This window comes from Crinia signifera, chromosome 3, assembly GCF_055691185.1.
Source record: "Crinia signifera chromosome 3, ASM5569118v1, whole genome shotgun sequence".
NCBI lineage: Eukaryota > Metazoa > Chordata > Amphibia > Anura > Myobatrachidae > Crinia > Crinia signifera.
This window is the reverse complement of record NC_139219.1, coordinates 18,352,988-18,368,162: the sequence shown is the minus strand read 5'-3', so window position 1 is coordinate 18,368,162 and position 15,175 is coordinate 18,352,988. Positions and strand designations below refer to the sequence as shown.

Below are 15,175 nucleotides of genomic sequence, written 5' to 3'. Positions count from 1 at the left end.
ATCCCGACATTATAACAGACTTCTTCCTCATGACAGCACTCACAGTCATGCCGCTATGATGAAGGTAGGTTTCAGCATGGGTTGAGCAGAGCATCATCTTGTTTTTCAGCTCCAGGTTTGTCCCTGGGTATTGTTGGACATAGTTAAGATGGTGTCTTGTCACATCCACAGGCTGCCGATATGCTGTTCCTTAACCTGAGTGCCTCCAGTTGATCGCTCTGGTGGTACACTTATATACATTCTCCTTCGATATCAAGGTCCCTGCTGGACAATATAGAGAGATGAAGGATGATCCTCTTGACTTCAAACTAATCATGGCAGCCATGCTGTGTAGATCTTATATCCCTTATAAATGCTGGCAAAGCGGGAATAAGATCAGTTCATTCAATTGGTCATGCAACATGAATGCAATATTTATGTCCTTTTCATGTGGCTTAATGTCAAGATTGAATAGTCAGGAAGAAAGAAGGGTTCATGGAAATATAGGGAATGATAGAAACAGCGGTAGGGTGAGAAGCAAGATAGAGATGGAGGGGTGCATGTTGGAGTGAGAGATATCAAACCATATGAACACACTTTTAGAGGGTGTCAAGGGTAGAAAGAGGTATAGACAAGATGAGAGAGATTAGGTCAGGAAGAGTAAAGGGCCATACACACATAGAGATGTGTGCTAAGCAATTTTTGCTAAGCTATTTAGGAAGAGCACATACACACGCAGAGATTTGTGCTAAGCGATTTTGCGTAAGCAAAAAAAGGCCGGGTAGTGGCTCAGAATGAGAGATTGGGATCAGTATCTCTCATTCTGTACACACAGAGAGATTTGCAGTCACCTGCTAAGCAATCTGACTAGATTTTGACTGCATGCACTGACTAGTTAGCAGGAGATATTTAATCTCTCGGGGCATACACACGGAAAGATCTTTGCTTACTTTCTAAGCAATCTAGTCAGATTGAAAATAGCAAAAGGGGAGAGATAGGAAAAGAGAGAGTCAGGGAGAGAGAGACACAGAGACAGGTATTGAAAGAGAGACAGAGAGAGAGTGTGTCTGTGAGAGATGGGGAAAGAGTGTCAGGGAGAGAGGAAGGAGAAAGTGCGAGGGAGGGAAAGAGTGGGAGAAAGAGAAATAGACAGTGTCAGGGAGAAAAGGGAGAGGGGGAGTGTGAGCTTGTGGTACACTATATGATTACAGAACAGAACAGAATTGGGAGGTATAGATGAACAGATGACAGACAGGGGGGAGGGCATGGGTGGGCGGGGGCAAGTATAGACAGACAGAGCACTAAGGGGGTCTATCTGACAAAATCCTTCTTAGATGGACAACACTATGTGCACTGCAGGGGGGCAGATGTAAAATGTGCAGAGAGAATTAGATTTAGGTGAGTTATTTTGTTTCTGTGCAGGGAAAATATGGACTGTTTTTTTTACACTGCAATATAGATCTTACTTTGAAGTAAAACCCCACCCAAATCTAATTCTCTCTGCACAAGTTACATCTGCCCCACCTGCAGTGCACATGGTTCTGTCCATCTAAAAAGGAATTTGTCAGAAAGAGTGAACCAAAATAACCCCCAAAGTGGGGGCAGAGACTGATAGGGGAACAAAGATGGACAGAACACCTTATAGGGGCATAGATGGGAAGACTGATGGGGTAGGCATAGATGGATGGGGAAGCTTAGACAGGACAAAGCACCATATTGGGGGACAGACTGAAAGATCGATGGGGGGCATAGACTCACAGACTACACCATATGTACTGACAAATGGATGGATCATATTGGGGCATAGACTGACAGACAATTGGATGGAGGGGGGCAGCATAGACAGACTAACAACAGTTGAGGGGTTGCTCACTATCACCTTCCTCTTCTGCACAGAGCAGCTCTGGACAGCAGCAGAGGCTCCTTCTCCCTCCATGGAGCGGAGCGGCTTTGGACAGGCTCTTGGCAGGGTAGTTGCTAAATACAGCAGCACCTCTTCCTTCTGTATCAGAGCGGCATCATGCAGGCTCCGGCAGCATAGCAGCACCCCCTCTTCTATACGGAGCGACTCCGGGCAGCGCAGCTACACATGCAGACTTCGGGCAGTGCAGCGGCACCTCTTTCTTCTATAGTGACCGTCGCCAGGCAGCTCTGGACAGTGCTGAGTGCAGTGGCACAAGGCAGGCTCCTGACAGCGTAGCGCCGGGACTCCTCGATCTCCTCCAAAGATCAGTTTCCAAGCAGGGGCTCCACCTCCCTGTTTTATTTTTACCTCAGTAGTGTACCTCAGTGTAGTACCTCAGTGTAGGCTGCACCTCCCTCCCAGGTAGTAGGAATGCAGGACCGAATTTGCACAACAGCACTATTTTGATTTATAGCCTGCTGGACCTTTTGGAACCCCAATCCCCCAGGCGCCATAGCAGCTGCACCTTATTTAGTTACGCCACTATATATAAGTGAGGATATTTGTAACTGATTAACAGTACATTTTCAGAAACCTTCCAAAAAGCTGCTAAAATTAAAAAAGAGAAATTACATTTAAAATAATTCATTCTCCTGGTGCCATTAGTCAAATGTACAAACTTTGTTACTTTGACCTGTCTACACATACACTGTTTTCATTTTCACAGATGTGGAAAGTGCTGGATTCCAGAATCACAGATGCAGCCAATGAGTCTAAAAATAATGTCGATTTCTTATATACACTTGAGCGAGTATGTCAGCCACTTTATACGTCTGACCTGGTAAGTGACAACTAGATGTGCACCACGGAATATAGCTAGTATGGCCATTGTTTCTTTACAGGTGGGGGTAATTTACAGTTGGATGTACAGTAAGGCTGGTTTATTTTCTTTTTTTTATGGGGGGGGTTTGCACCCGGTGTGTAATGTTAGGGTAATTGTGATTCAATTAGAGGTGGACACACAGTTGCACCTGTTAGAGTGTGCATCTCTTATGACTGACCAACCCCTGAAGCAGATTTATGCTGACGATAATTAACATCAACAGAGGCCTCAGCAGCGTTAAGAGTCAGATTCTCTTTGGACAATAACTTATGATGACAGTTAACCCCATGTATCTTAATCTTGTTACTTATTTTTCTTCTTCGGGTTCCATGATTCCCACAGGGTGACATTGGGGTTGTAGGCGGATCCAGAGGACCGTGGCACCAATCAGCGAAGCTTTCAAAGTTTCCCAGGATGCATGGCTCCTCTCCCCTATAACCCTGCCTCCATGCTCAGCTCCTCTGTTTTTGTTTGGTGCCAGCAGGAAGCTGGAGCCTTGTTACTCAGCAGGGATTACCTCTCTGAGGTAATCCTATAAGAAGCTTTTTATTTTTACTTTTAACTGAGCCACATGATGCGGCTATGCTGCCTCCGCTGTCAGTCATGCTTACGGCGGTGCGGCAGCTCCCTCACTCCTGCGGGCACTGGAACTCCTCCACGACCCGGGTCAAGAGGGGTACTCGGTGGGGCAGAGACCCAGCACCTAGCACCGCCGGACATTCTCCCCCTGACAGCATGGCCGGGGCACAGGAACAGGTAAGGCTCTCTCTGAGGGCACTTAAACCGATGTCACGCTGCGCGCTGGGGGGGACACACTGCAGGGACTCCACTAGACCACCGGGGCCAGAGCGCAGGCTGGATATATTTATCCTCTCAAGGGGCTCACTATGCGTCGGTGGGTGAAGGCCAGCACAGGGTGGGCGACGCCTAGCCTGCAGCATTACCCCCCCCCCCCCCCCCATCCAGCTTTGGCCACCAATCTCTGGCAGATCTGCCACCCAGGAAGCTCTCTCTACCTGCCCCCTCAGAGACCAGAAGCCATCTTCTGCATCGCGGCCAGAGTCTCCTGGAGTGCGGGTACAGTCTCCCCTGTGAAACCGTCCACACGCTGTAACGCTTTCACAGGCACCTACATCCATTACAGTGCCATTAATTTGCCCCAGCTACCTACTTCTGTAGTGTTTGTGTATGTGACTTACTGCTAGCCTATATTTCTTATCTAGTAGTAGTAGTAGTTCGTACAGTAATTCTGTCAGCTACTTATTGCTGTCCCTGATTTTTCTGATATCTTCTGAGGAAGATTTATCCTCTCAGGTCACATCTGTGTATCACTCTAGGTTTTCCCCTCAGGGCTATACCTATTGTATACCCCCCCCCCCCCCCTCTTTGGGTTATTTCAATTCCAAACCCGGGGCACCCTAAGACATAGTATCTCAAGCTCTTGTCATGCAAGGCTGGTTCTGCAGGCCTGTCTGAACAGCAGTCATCCAGGAGAGGCTGTGTGTCAATTGCTATATTCCCCCTGGCCAGTCCCCTGCCACGGTGGCTGCTCAAAAGCCTCCATGGGCAGCCTTTCAAAAGTTGCTAGGCACACTAGTGGGCCACCTTCCGCCTCTTATAGCTGCACCACCTGTGGTACAACCCTGCTCCATTGGTAGATACCTTGTTGACCACAGGTCAGACCCTGGCACAGACCACGGTAGCCATGCAAAAACTGCTGCCTAATACAATGCAGCCTGCTAGGTCCCTGTCTGTTCCTTCACTCCCATTAGTACACAACAGGAGATGAGGAAGGGGATGCTGCACATTTTCCCAGACACTGGGACCCCAGTATTACAGACTGAATGGACGGATGTACCTCTTCTTATTAAGGCAATATGCTTAGTGTTATTGACTGACTATGAGGAGCCAGAACCAGTGGCAAAGACTAGGGATGTAGACCCACTATAGCGGCGACCTGGGCTGCAAAGGCCATTCTACCTTGGCTACAGGTCCTGGAGGATAAGCTTCCCCTGATACATTTGAGGATGCCAGGTTATGTGTCTCCCACATTAGACAGGCCGCTACATATATTATGGAAGCCATGTCAGACGAGTCAATCTTAGCTGCTAAGGCGTCTGCTAACTCTGTACCGGCCTGTTGTGCCATTTGGCTACGGCCCTGGAAAGCTGACCTTGAATCCAAGAAAACGCTTGAGCTATTGCCCTTTAAGGGAAAACATTTGTTTGGGGAAGAGCGTAATAAGATTGTTATAGAATAGAATTCCTTTATTCGTCTCACAATGAATAACTGTCCGATTTCCTTTCCGATGTTGACGATATAGTCAACATCGGATCGGCATCGGATGCAGATCGCAAGGGTTTTAACCCTTGCGATCCCGATCCGATCCTGATGCGCGTTCACGTATCGGAAGCCAGAAAGTCTTGGCTGCCTTGTCTATATAGTGCAGATCTGCACTATATAGTCAAGATAGGATGCAAATCGGATGTGCCTTAAGATCCTATCCACGATCCTATCTGACCAGATAGTGGATAGGATCTTAAGGCACATCTAACGTGTGTACACACCATAAGAGTAGTAGCATAATAATAAGAACACACATAATAAGATAAGATCCAAACAATATCACTCAAGAATCTAGGAACATGCAGGTCTTCAGAACATGACAGTTGTACAGATGGAGCTGGGCTCCCTCTTGCTGGCGAATCGCCAGGCTGTCTCCGCTGGCGATCCGCCAGCGGCGAGGCGCTCCATCTGACTGAGACGTGCGTGCGTCTCACACGCAAGCGCGTCTCAGTTTCCGGGCGACGGGAACCCTGTCCGTCTCCGCTTCAGGGAGACGGACAGGGTTAGGGGGAATGTGGGGAGGCAGTGGGGACCCCGTGTGACCGCCGACAAGCCGGCGGGGACCCGGGGGAAGCGCCGTCGGAAGGGACGCGCGCGTCCCCTTTCGCATATCAGATGGCGGCTGGCAGGGGGTGGCGGCTGGCGATTCTTCCGCCATCCCCTGCAAAGAACAGGCCGGCTCCATCTGTACATTCTAATAGCAGCCGGAAGGAACGATCTGCGATATCTCCTCCGTTGAGCATCGAGGGTGAAGCAACCTGTCACTGAAAGTGCTACACAGATCCTTCAAAACATTTTTGAGCGGGTGTGAAGCATTATCCAATAATGATGTTATCTTGCTGATCATTCTCCTCTCACCCACAATCTCTACCGAATCCAAAGGCATTCCTAGGACAGAACTGGCCTTCCTTACCTGTCTGTTTAGTTTCTTATTGTCGGCTGTTGAAACACTGCTGCCCCAGCAGAACACTCCGTAGAATATGGCCGATGCCACTACACAGTTAAAGAAGGTCTTCAGGAGCGCTTCCTGCACTCCAAAGGACCTCAGTCTCCTCAGCAGATAAAGTCTACTCTGCCCCTTCCTGTACAGAGCAGCAGAATTATCAGACCAGTCCAGTTTATTGTTAAGGTGAAAACCTAGGTTTGCTTCCTTTGCAGCGGCTAAGGCTGCATGCCTCCCTACTGCTCTGCCGTAGAGGCCGAAAGCTACTGCCTTTCAGTCCTTTCATCCCCAAGGCAAAGCCTGAGGTCAATCCTTTCCCTGGGCTACTACCACAGTCAAGGAAACTAAGACTAAGCCCAAACAGGCCTGGGCCACTAGACAACCCGCGGCCAAAGCAGATAAACCCTCCGCATAACGGTCGGGCCTCTTGCAGGCGGACCCCCAAGTGGGAGTCAGGCTTTTACATTTCACACAGCTGTGGCTCACCATGTCAGCGGATGCCTGGGTGAGAGAAGTAGTGTCAAAAGGATATTCCATTTCGTTCAAAAGAACCCACAATAGTTATTTTACACGGCTTTCCTCTCAGTCCACAAAAAAGCAGAACAATCGCTGAAGATTCTGACCTCTCTTTTACAATCCCAATTCATTATCCCAGTTCCTCAACACCAGGGCGGGGGGCTCGGATTTTACTCTACCCTGTTCCTAGTCCCAGATCCATATCCAAATGGGTCTTACAGGCCCATTTAAATTTAAAGGCACTCAACAAAGTTGTAAAAGTCCCAAAGTTCCTAATGTTTGATAAAATGGCATGCAGGTTATGGAGAGGAACTACTGCTGGAATGGCACAATGCAGATTCAAGCTGTAGACAATATTTATGAACTGTGTGTTGGTAAACAGGGACAGACCTAGGGGAGAATGCAATATGTGCCAATATTTTCAATGCTGCCGTTAACGACAGATCCGACTGTTTTGTCAGACAGCCGGTACATTGAATTCCGACTGTGGTGTTACTGTTGGGTCAAATTAAAACAGCCTGGGATTCCGGCTGTTGGGACAAGGGCTGTTGGGGCAAAACCATGTGCACTGCAGGTGGGGCAGATGTAACATGTGCAGATAGAGTTACATTTGGGTGGGGTGTGTTGAAACTGAAATCTAAATTGCAGTGTAAAAATAATGCAGCCAGTATTTACCCTGCACAGAAACAAAATAACTCACACAAATCTAACTCTCTCTGCACGTTACATCTGCCCCACCTGCAGTGCATATGGTTTTGCCCATTTTCCAAACAAATTTGTACTCAAAGGATTTAATGTACTGTAAGTTCAAAATCTAATTTTTGTAATACTATTTAATTTTAGGCTTTTGTGACACATGGCATACAGGATCTAATAAACACTATTGGGTTGTTACAGAATGTTTCTAGATACTACAACACATCTGATAAGATAACATCATTGTTTATAAAGGTAACTTCAATATTTTTTTTGTATCTGGGAATTATAAAATTTGGTTTGCCTCAGTTTCTTTAGAGGGAAGAATCTCTGAAAAGGCTGAAGGTGGTATTTGGGCATCAGGCCGGTGACAAAAAGGCCCCAGGTGGTCTTCGGTGAAAAAAATGGGCCCAAATAAAGAACTGGAATGTTCCATATTAAATAAATACATGAAGTAAATGTGCAGGAAGTTATCTATCTAGTAGTCTATCTGACCAATGAATTACAAGTTTACAGGTCTCTTCTCACTAACAGAGCAAACCCAGGTGGTTTAAAAAAAGGTGCATAAATATTATTATAGAAATCATTGCATTTCATTTTATCTTCTCTAATTAAATAGCAAATCCCCATGGATGCGGAAATAAAACCTGACATTTTTTTACATGTCCTGCCCTTAATTACACCCCACCCTCCCCACTAAAATTAAAAACATTGTTAATTTCAGTATCAAATACTGCAAATTTGAATGAAAATTGGAATGGTATTGGAATGCATAAATATTATATTATACAGAACTTAACTGATTTTATCTAATTCATTTTAATTACTTTACTAATTTTTACATACGTATTTTAAAACAACTTTATTGCCAAAATCAGATAAGTTATTTATTGTATGTCATATTTATAGGTTACAAATCAATTGGTTACAGCATGTAAAGCATATATCACTGAGAGAGGCACGTTAAGTATATGGCAACAGGACGCAAACACGGTCATAAACAAAATTAAGGTGAGCAGAATATTGTAAATTAAGTATTCAATCAATATGTTAAACCATGCAGAATTCAACAAAGGATATAGAGCCAAAATCATAATTATTTTATTAAAGGCAAGATATTACATTTAGATTGATTTATTCTGTTACCTACATTTTATAAATGTATCTGAGACTAGTTGAAGCTTTCCACTTATGCAGTATGATAGCCAATAAATGAAATACACACATAAAAATAAAAAAGGACAAGATAAATAGTCTGACGCAGGTTAATCTCTTTGGGCTAAATATATCAAATGTCTGCATTGCGGTAGTTTTACAGCGGTTTCTCAGCTATTATCACTGACAAGACAACATTTATTATAAAATAGAATTGAATATTGAAGTACTTTGCTACTTTGGACCAGTGGTTCCCAACCTGGGGTACTCTGCAGACCAGTTAGGGGTACTTAAAATAATATTGGTAATGGCGGAAGAAGACTAAGAAGTTTCTGGATGGCGGAAGAAGTCTCCCATTGCCGGGGAGATGAACCACGTTGTGTTCATTGTGTCACTTCTGGTTCCATCTTGCGGTGTCATTGGCATCTCCTCATTCTTTTGCACGACCAGCAATCCACTAGGAGCTACCTGCTCTGTCCTCAGACATCACAATCATCTTCCCCATGCTGACTCGGGTGGAGGAAGCAGGGGCATTAATACTACAGGCGTTAGCGAGAACCCCGGAGACAGTACACAGCCAACAGCCAGACACAGAGGGATCCGATTTCTGACCGCACACTACTCCTTTATAACAGGACACACATAGCGCTCACTTCCACGCCACGTGTAAGTACTGTGGATATTTGGAATTGAGAATAGGGGGTACTCCTAAAATGAAAAGCCTAGTCAAGGGGTATGGGAGAGAAAAAGGTTGGGGACTGCTGCTTTAGACCATGAAGCATAGGAGGTCATTCAACGGGAAGCGATGGTGAAGGCCTGTGCAGGCGTATATTCGCTTATGCACATGTGCAGGCCATCTGTGCGAACAGATGCAGTGACTTGCATAGTCGCTAGCCTGTTTGCACGGAGCAGTGCGGGCGTGGGGCGGCACGCATGGGATACTATTCTTAAGGCCCGTCCGACGGACAAGTCGAAAGTTTATGCTTATGCAGTTCCTTTTCTACCGACCCTTCCCAAACATAGCAGGGCAAAAGCTGTTGCAGCAGCCAGAGCTAGTGTACAACTATCCACCTACCCTTACCAACCACAGCAGGGCGGTAGCTGCTGCAGCAGCCATAGCAAGCCTCCAACTATCCACCTACCCTTGCCAACCACAGCATGGCAGTATCTGCTGCAGCAGCCAGAGCAAGTCTACAACTATCCACCTACCCTTGCCAACCACAGCAGGGCAGTAGCTGCTGCTGCAGCAGCCAGAGCAGGTCTCCAACTATCCTCCTACCCTTGCCAACCACAGCAGGGCAGTTTCTGCTGCTGAGGCCAAAGCAAGTCTACAACTATCCACCTACCCTTGCCAATCACAGCAGGGCAGTAGCTGCTGCAGCAGCCAGAGCAAGCCTCCAACTATCCATCTACCCTTGCCAACCACAGCAGGACAGTAGCTGCTGTAGCAGCCAGAGCAAGCCTCCAACTATCCTCCTACCCTACCCAACCACAGCAGGGCAGTAGCTGCTGCAGCAGCCAGAGCAAGCCTCCAACTATCCACCTACTCTTACCAACCACAGCAGGGCAGTATCTGCTGCAGCAGCCAGAGCAAGTCTACAACTATCCACCTACCCTTGCCAACCACAGCAGGGCAGTAGCTTCTGCAACAGCCAGAGCAAGCCTCCAACTATCCACCTACCCTTGCCAACCACAGCAGGACCAAGCCTTCAATTATCCACCTACCCTTGCCAACCACAACAGGACAGTAGCAGCCAGAGCAAGCATTTAACTATCCACCTACCCTTGCACACCACAGCAGGGCAGTAGCTGCTGCAGCAGCCAGAGCAGGTCTCCAACTATTCTCCTACCCTTGACAACCACAGCAGTGCAGGAGCTGCTGCTGAGGCCAAAGCAAGTCTACAACGATCCACCTACCCTTGCCAACCACAGCAGGGCAGTAGCTGCTGCAGCAGCCAGAGCAAGCCTCCAACTATCCATCTACCCTTGCCAACCACAGCAGGACAGTAGCTGCTGTAGCAGCCAGAGCAAGCCTCCAACTATCCACCTTCCCTTCCCAACCACAACAGGGCAGAAGCTGCTGCAGCAGCCAGAGCAGATCTCCAACTATCCTCCTACCCTACCCAACCACAGCAGGGCAGTAGCTGCTGCAGCAGCCAGAGCAAGCCTCCAACTATCCACCTACTCTTACCAACCACAGCAGGGCAGTATCTGCTGCAGCAGCCAGAGCAAGTCTACAACTATCCACCTACCCTTGCCAACCACAGCAGGGCAGTAGCTTCTGCAACAGCCAGAGCAAGCCTCCAACTATCCACCTACCCTTGCCAACCACAGCAGGACCAAGCCTTCAATTATCCACCTACCCTTGCCAACCACAACAGGACAGTAGCAGCCAAAGCAAGCATTTAACTATCCACCTACCCTTGCACACCACAGCAGAGCAGTAGCTGCTGCAGCAGCCAGAGCAGGTCTCCAACTATTCTCCTACCCTTAACAACCACAGCAGTGCAGAAGCTGCTGCAGAAGGTACAGTATAGAAAATCTCAAAACCCCTCAATGAATAAGCAAACAATCAAGAGAAAAAAAATAACTGACTGGGGATCGATCTCACATGGATTTCACAACGATATCTACAGTGTTTGATTCACAGACCACTCTGCCGATGAGTCGCTTATTTCACTTTGTCAAAAGTTTTGTAAAGTGAAAATGGATTTCATTTATTGGACCCTTATAGGCCTTTAAGGGTACACTTAAGGTACTCTGTTTATTGTGTTTTATTCAGAAAGTCATAAGCTTTCCAATGACACATCACAATGCATGAAAACAACAGAAATAGCATGGGCCCTTATGACAGCACCCTTAAGGGCTCGTGTTCATATTTAGATAGTCCCTTAAGATGGGTGCTGGAGGACTTACCGGCAGTCGGTATTCAGACAGTCATTACTCCGACGTCGGAATCCCGCCTACTAAAAGCTTGACATAGGGGCAGTGGCTATTCTTCCTCGTGGGGGTCCATGACCCCCATAATAGAGAGAGAGAATAAAATAGGTGGCGAGCGTAGCGAACCACTGTGCCCGCAGCGAGTCTGCAAGGGGCTTTATTGCGCTCGCCCCGCAGTCAGGATTCCGATGTCAGGCTAATGACTGTCGGAATCCTGACTGTTGGTGTGTTATACAGTACCACACCCCTTAAGATGATAAGGTAGTGTGCAAAGTTTGAAGACAATTTGTTAAAGTTTTCAAGAGTTATCGTGGAACATCCACACTCACAAACATCGTTCAGTTATACTTATGTAGATACTTTATCATTTACAGTATTTATCTTTGCGGTTTAGGAATGCAACTGTCTGTATGAGGAATATCAGAACTGTTTTCATAGAACCCAGGGAATTTATAAAGTAACGCCGAAAGAAAAGGTCTTTCATGTATCAGAGATGTACATATTTGGAAAATTGGAGGCATTCTGCAAACGAACTAAGAAGGTATAAAACATTTTACACACACATACACACACACAGATACCCACTGTACCGTGCAAAAGATTGAGGGGGTTATTCTGGTTCGCTCCTTCTGGCAAATTCCTTCTTAGATGGACAAAACCATGCGCACTGCAGGTGGGGCAGATGTAACATGTGCAGAGAGAATTAGATTTGGGTGAGTTATTTTGTTTCTGTGCAGGGTAAATACTGGCTGCTTTATTTTTACACTGCAATATAGATCTCACTTTGAAGTAAAACTCCACCCAAATCTAACTCTCACAAGTTACATCTGCAGTGCACATGGTTTTGTCCATCTAAGAAGGAATTTGTCAGAAAGAGTGAACCAAAATAACCCCCATAGTTTTGTCCATTTAAGAAGGAATTTGCTAGAAGGAGTGAACCAAAATAATCCCCTTAGGCAGGTGTACAAAAATGCTGCAGAGTAAGAATGCTTTCAAAATACATTACCTGCAAGGCAGAAGTATTATAAAACCTGGGATAGATGGCTAGAGTCTTCCTTTAATAAAAACACAAGGGTTCTGAGCTAACGTAGCAATTTATATTGCAGTGATTTATGCACTGCATCACCTTGTCGCTTGGTTAGTTGGCTATGGCTCATGAGATGTGGTACTATCGGTCTGCACTCCCAAAATACTTCTAATTCACTTTATAATTTCCTTTTTTATTTAATTAAAGTAAAGCTTGTTCTGATAGTATAATATCATTGTTAATAAATTGTAATACTCAATGTTATGTAAGAAACAAACAAGATCACATGTATATATGACTATAATTTGGTACTTTTATTAGCATAATGACATGTACAAGTATGTAATGCATAGCATTAATTGTTTATTTTTTGTTTGTACTTACAAAAACTTTTCAATAAAAACTATTGAATTTAAAAAAGAATGCTTTCATAAATAGAAGTGTACATAGTTTTATCAATTAACAAAATACAAATTGAAGGAAGAGAACAAAAATCTAAATCAAATCAATATTTGACGTGACTCTCCTTTGCTTTCAATACAGCATCAATTCCTCCAGGTACACTTGAACTTATTTCAGTGTTCTCCGTTATAATCAAGGTCTGTAGGTTATTTAGATATAGCATCCCATTATGAATGCATTGTTGAGATGCATGGCCTGTTTCCACATCAAGGTATGGGTTTTGGATGCAATTCCATTTCCAAGCAGAATTCTTCGAATAGTATATGTGTGTTCTTGGGTCACATTTGTTTCTACCAGTTTTGATCTGATGGCACTGCAGGACAATTTAGATAGGAACAAAGCATGATGTGTCTTTTATAAATTGCATTAAGTCTCATTGGCCAACCAGTGCATCTACAGCCGTCAACGTTGTCTGTTTCTTTGTGCTTCTTCCAAAGAACTTGAACAACACATTTTGAAACCTTCGTATTCTTTGAAATATTGGCCAAGGAGAGACCTTTCTGATGCAGTATAACTACCTTGTGTTTTGTTGCTGTTCTCAGTCTTGCCATGGTGTATGACCTGTGACACGGTCTTCTACAGCCGCACCTTTGTAGCAGAAATTGGCTGTTCCTCACCCAGTTGTAAGCCTCATACACAGCTGTTCCTGTTTCAGTTATTGACTGTGTTTCAATCTACATATGATGACCATTATCACCTGACTGTTATGCTAGGTTAATCATTCACCTGACTATACGCCAAAGAAATCCCTGACTTTGTGCAAGTGTAACTAGACGGTCACACCAAGTACATTGATTTGATTTAGATTTTTCTTCTGTTATTTCACTTTGCCTTTTGTTAATTGATAAAAAGAATCTATTAACACTTATATTCTGCAATAATTTGACTTCAAGCTAAATAAAAGTGTAGATTATATGGGGCAGAAATTATACTGTAAGCAATGAGAGAATGTGAGAATAGGCAAAAAGTGAACGGAACACTCGCACCTAGTTTCTGCTATTCCAAATTCTGCTCCTCCTCTCATGCTTTCTTTTTGCTCTGTAAACCCATGAGCTGTGTATAAAAATCTCAGGGGTAGATGTATTAACAATCGCCAACCGCCGCCATCCGCCGGAAGGTGGAGCGCGTGCAAAACGCTTGCACAACCCGTTCTGACCGAGCCTTCCACCGCCCTCTGCAGCTCCCCTGATCCCTGCCCGAAGCAGAGACGGGCAGGGAAAGCGCATCCCGCAGTGGTGTTGACAGGGATGCATGTGCGTGTGAGATGCTCTCACGTCCCCGTCAGATGGAGAGCTTCTTTGCTGGCGATTGCCAGCTAAGGGAATCTGGTGATTCCCAGCGCTTGCTGAGAGGTGTTTCATCTATATACTGATACCACTTCTACCCTATGTAAGAACTTAAGGCCCAATTCAGTTTGGCTCGATAAGCTGCGAACATCACAGCTTACCGAGCGCCTGAAACACCATCCAAATGCCCGCATGTGCAGACCCCCAAACATTGTAACGGGGCTAAAATCGCCTTGTCTCGAATTAATCAGAATTAATGCCCTTAGTTTTCTTAGTTGAGTTGAGAGAGGTAGATCAGGAAGAACTACAGCGGCACGATCTGTTCCACTTTAGTACATTTACCCCTCTGTCTATTGCAGCGTGAACGGACAGATGATTGCACCTTATCCCATTCTCTCTCCAGAATGAGTAGGCTGCATTAGCTGCCAGGAAAAATATATTGTATTATGTGAGACTATGTCAGCTTTTGAGGACTAATATTACATAGACGTGGACGTTCTGTTTAGATGCTACCAGAATTAATTTCATATTGTTAAAGATTTCAGAAATTCTATCTGTGGTCCAGAGTTACTCAGCTTTAAGCAAGTCTCCAATTAATGGAACTCATGTCCTGGATATAAAGTTTCAAACTATATCCGAGAGTATTAAAAAGTGGACTTACGATATTCTTGACCCAAGGAAATCTGAATTTGACATCCATTTTTCAGAATTCATGACAAAAATAAATGTTCTAGAGGTAAGCGGCTTCTGTTCTGTGTATTTTTCACTACATGTGTCACACACAGGTTTGTATGAATCCAGGCAAATCTTTTGACTAAAGAGCTGAAGATGTCAGTAAATTTAAACTGGTCCAAAATTAGCCAAATGTTATTTTTGCATTTTACTGGGGTAAACTATCCTTTCTGCCATCTTCAGCTCCATTTTTATGGACTCTACTTTCGTCCAATAGGTAAAAAAGGTGCTAAGTCATGTCCATCTACCTCTACTAGAGGAGATGAGCCAGAGGCAAGCCTGCATGCTTAGTTCAAATTCCAGATGC

At 45.2% G+C, this 15,175-nt stretch overlaps 1 protein-coding gene across 9 annotated transcripts in view; it reads left to right on the top strand.

Moving 5' to 3' along the window:
* The window catches only part of DNAH8 (dynein axonemal heavy chain 8), a 358,983-nt gene that overhangs the window by 72,584 nt on the left and 271,224 nt on the right, over positions 1–15,175 (top strand). For 7 of the 9 annotated variants that reach the window (XR_014471558.1, XR_014471559.1, XM_083175419.1 and 4 more), the window contains 5 exons: positions 2,610–2,723; positions 7,414–7,521; positions 8,176–8,277; positions 11,756–11,902; positions 14,675–14,872. Coding sequence is in view for 7 of the 9 variants with exons in the window: in XM_083175419.1 (XP_083031545.1) it covers positions 2,610–2,723; positions 7,414–7,521; positions 8,176–8,277; positions 11,756–11,902; positions 14,675–14,872 (669 nt within the window). In the remaining 2 variants the exon portion in view is untranslated. The remainder of the gene's footprint in view (positions 1–2,609; positions 2,724–7,413; positions 7,522–8,175; positions 8,278–11,755; positions 11,903–14,674; positions 14,873–15,175) is intronic. The other 2 variants (XM_083175420.1, XM_083175417.1) reach the window with 1 other exon arrangement.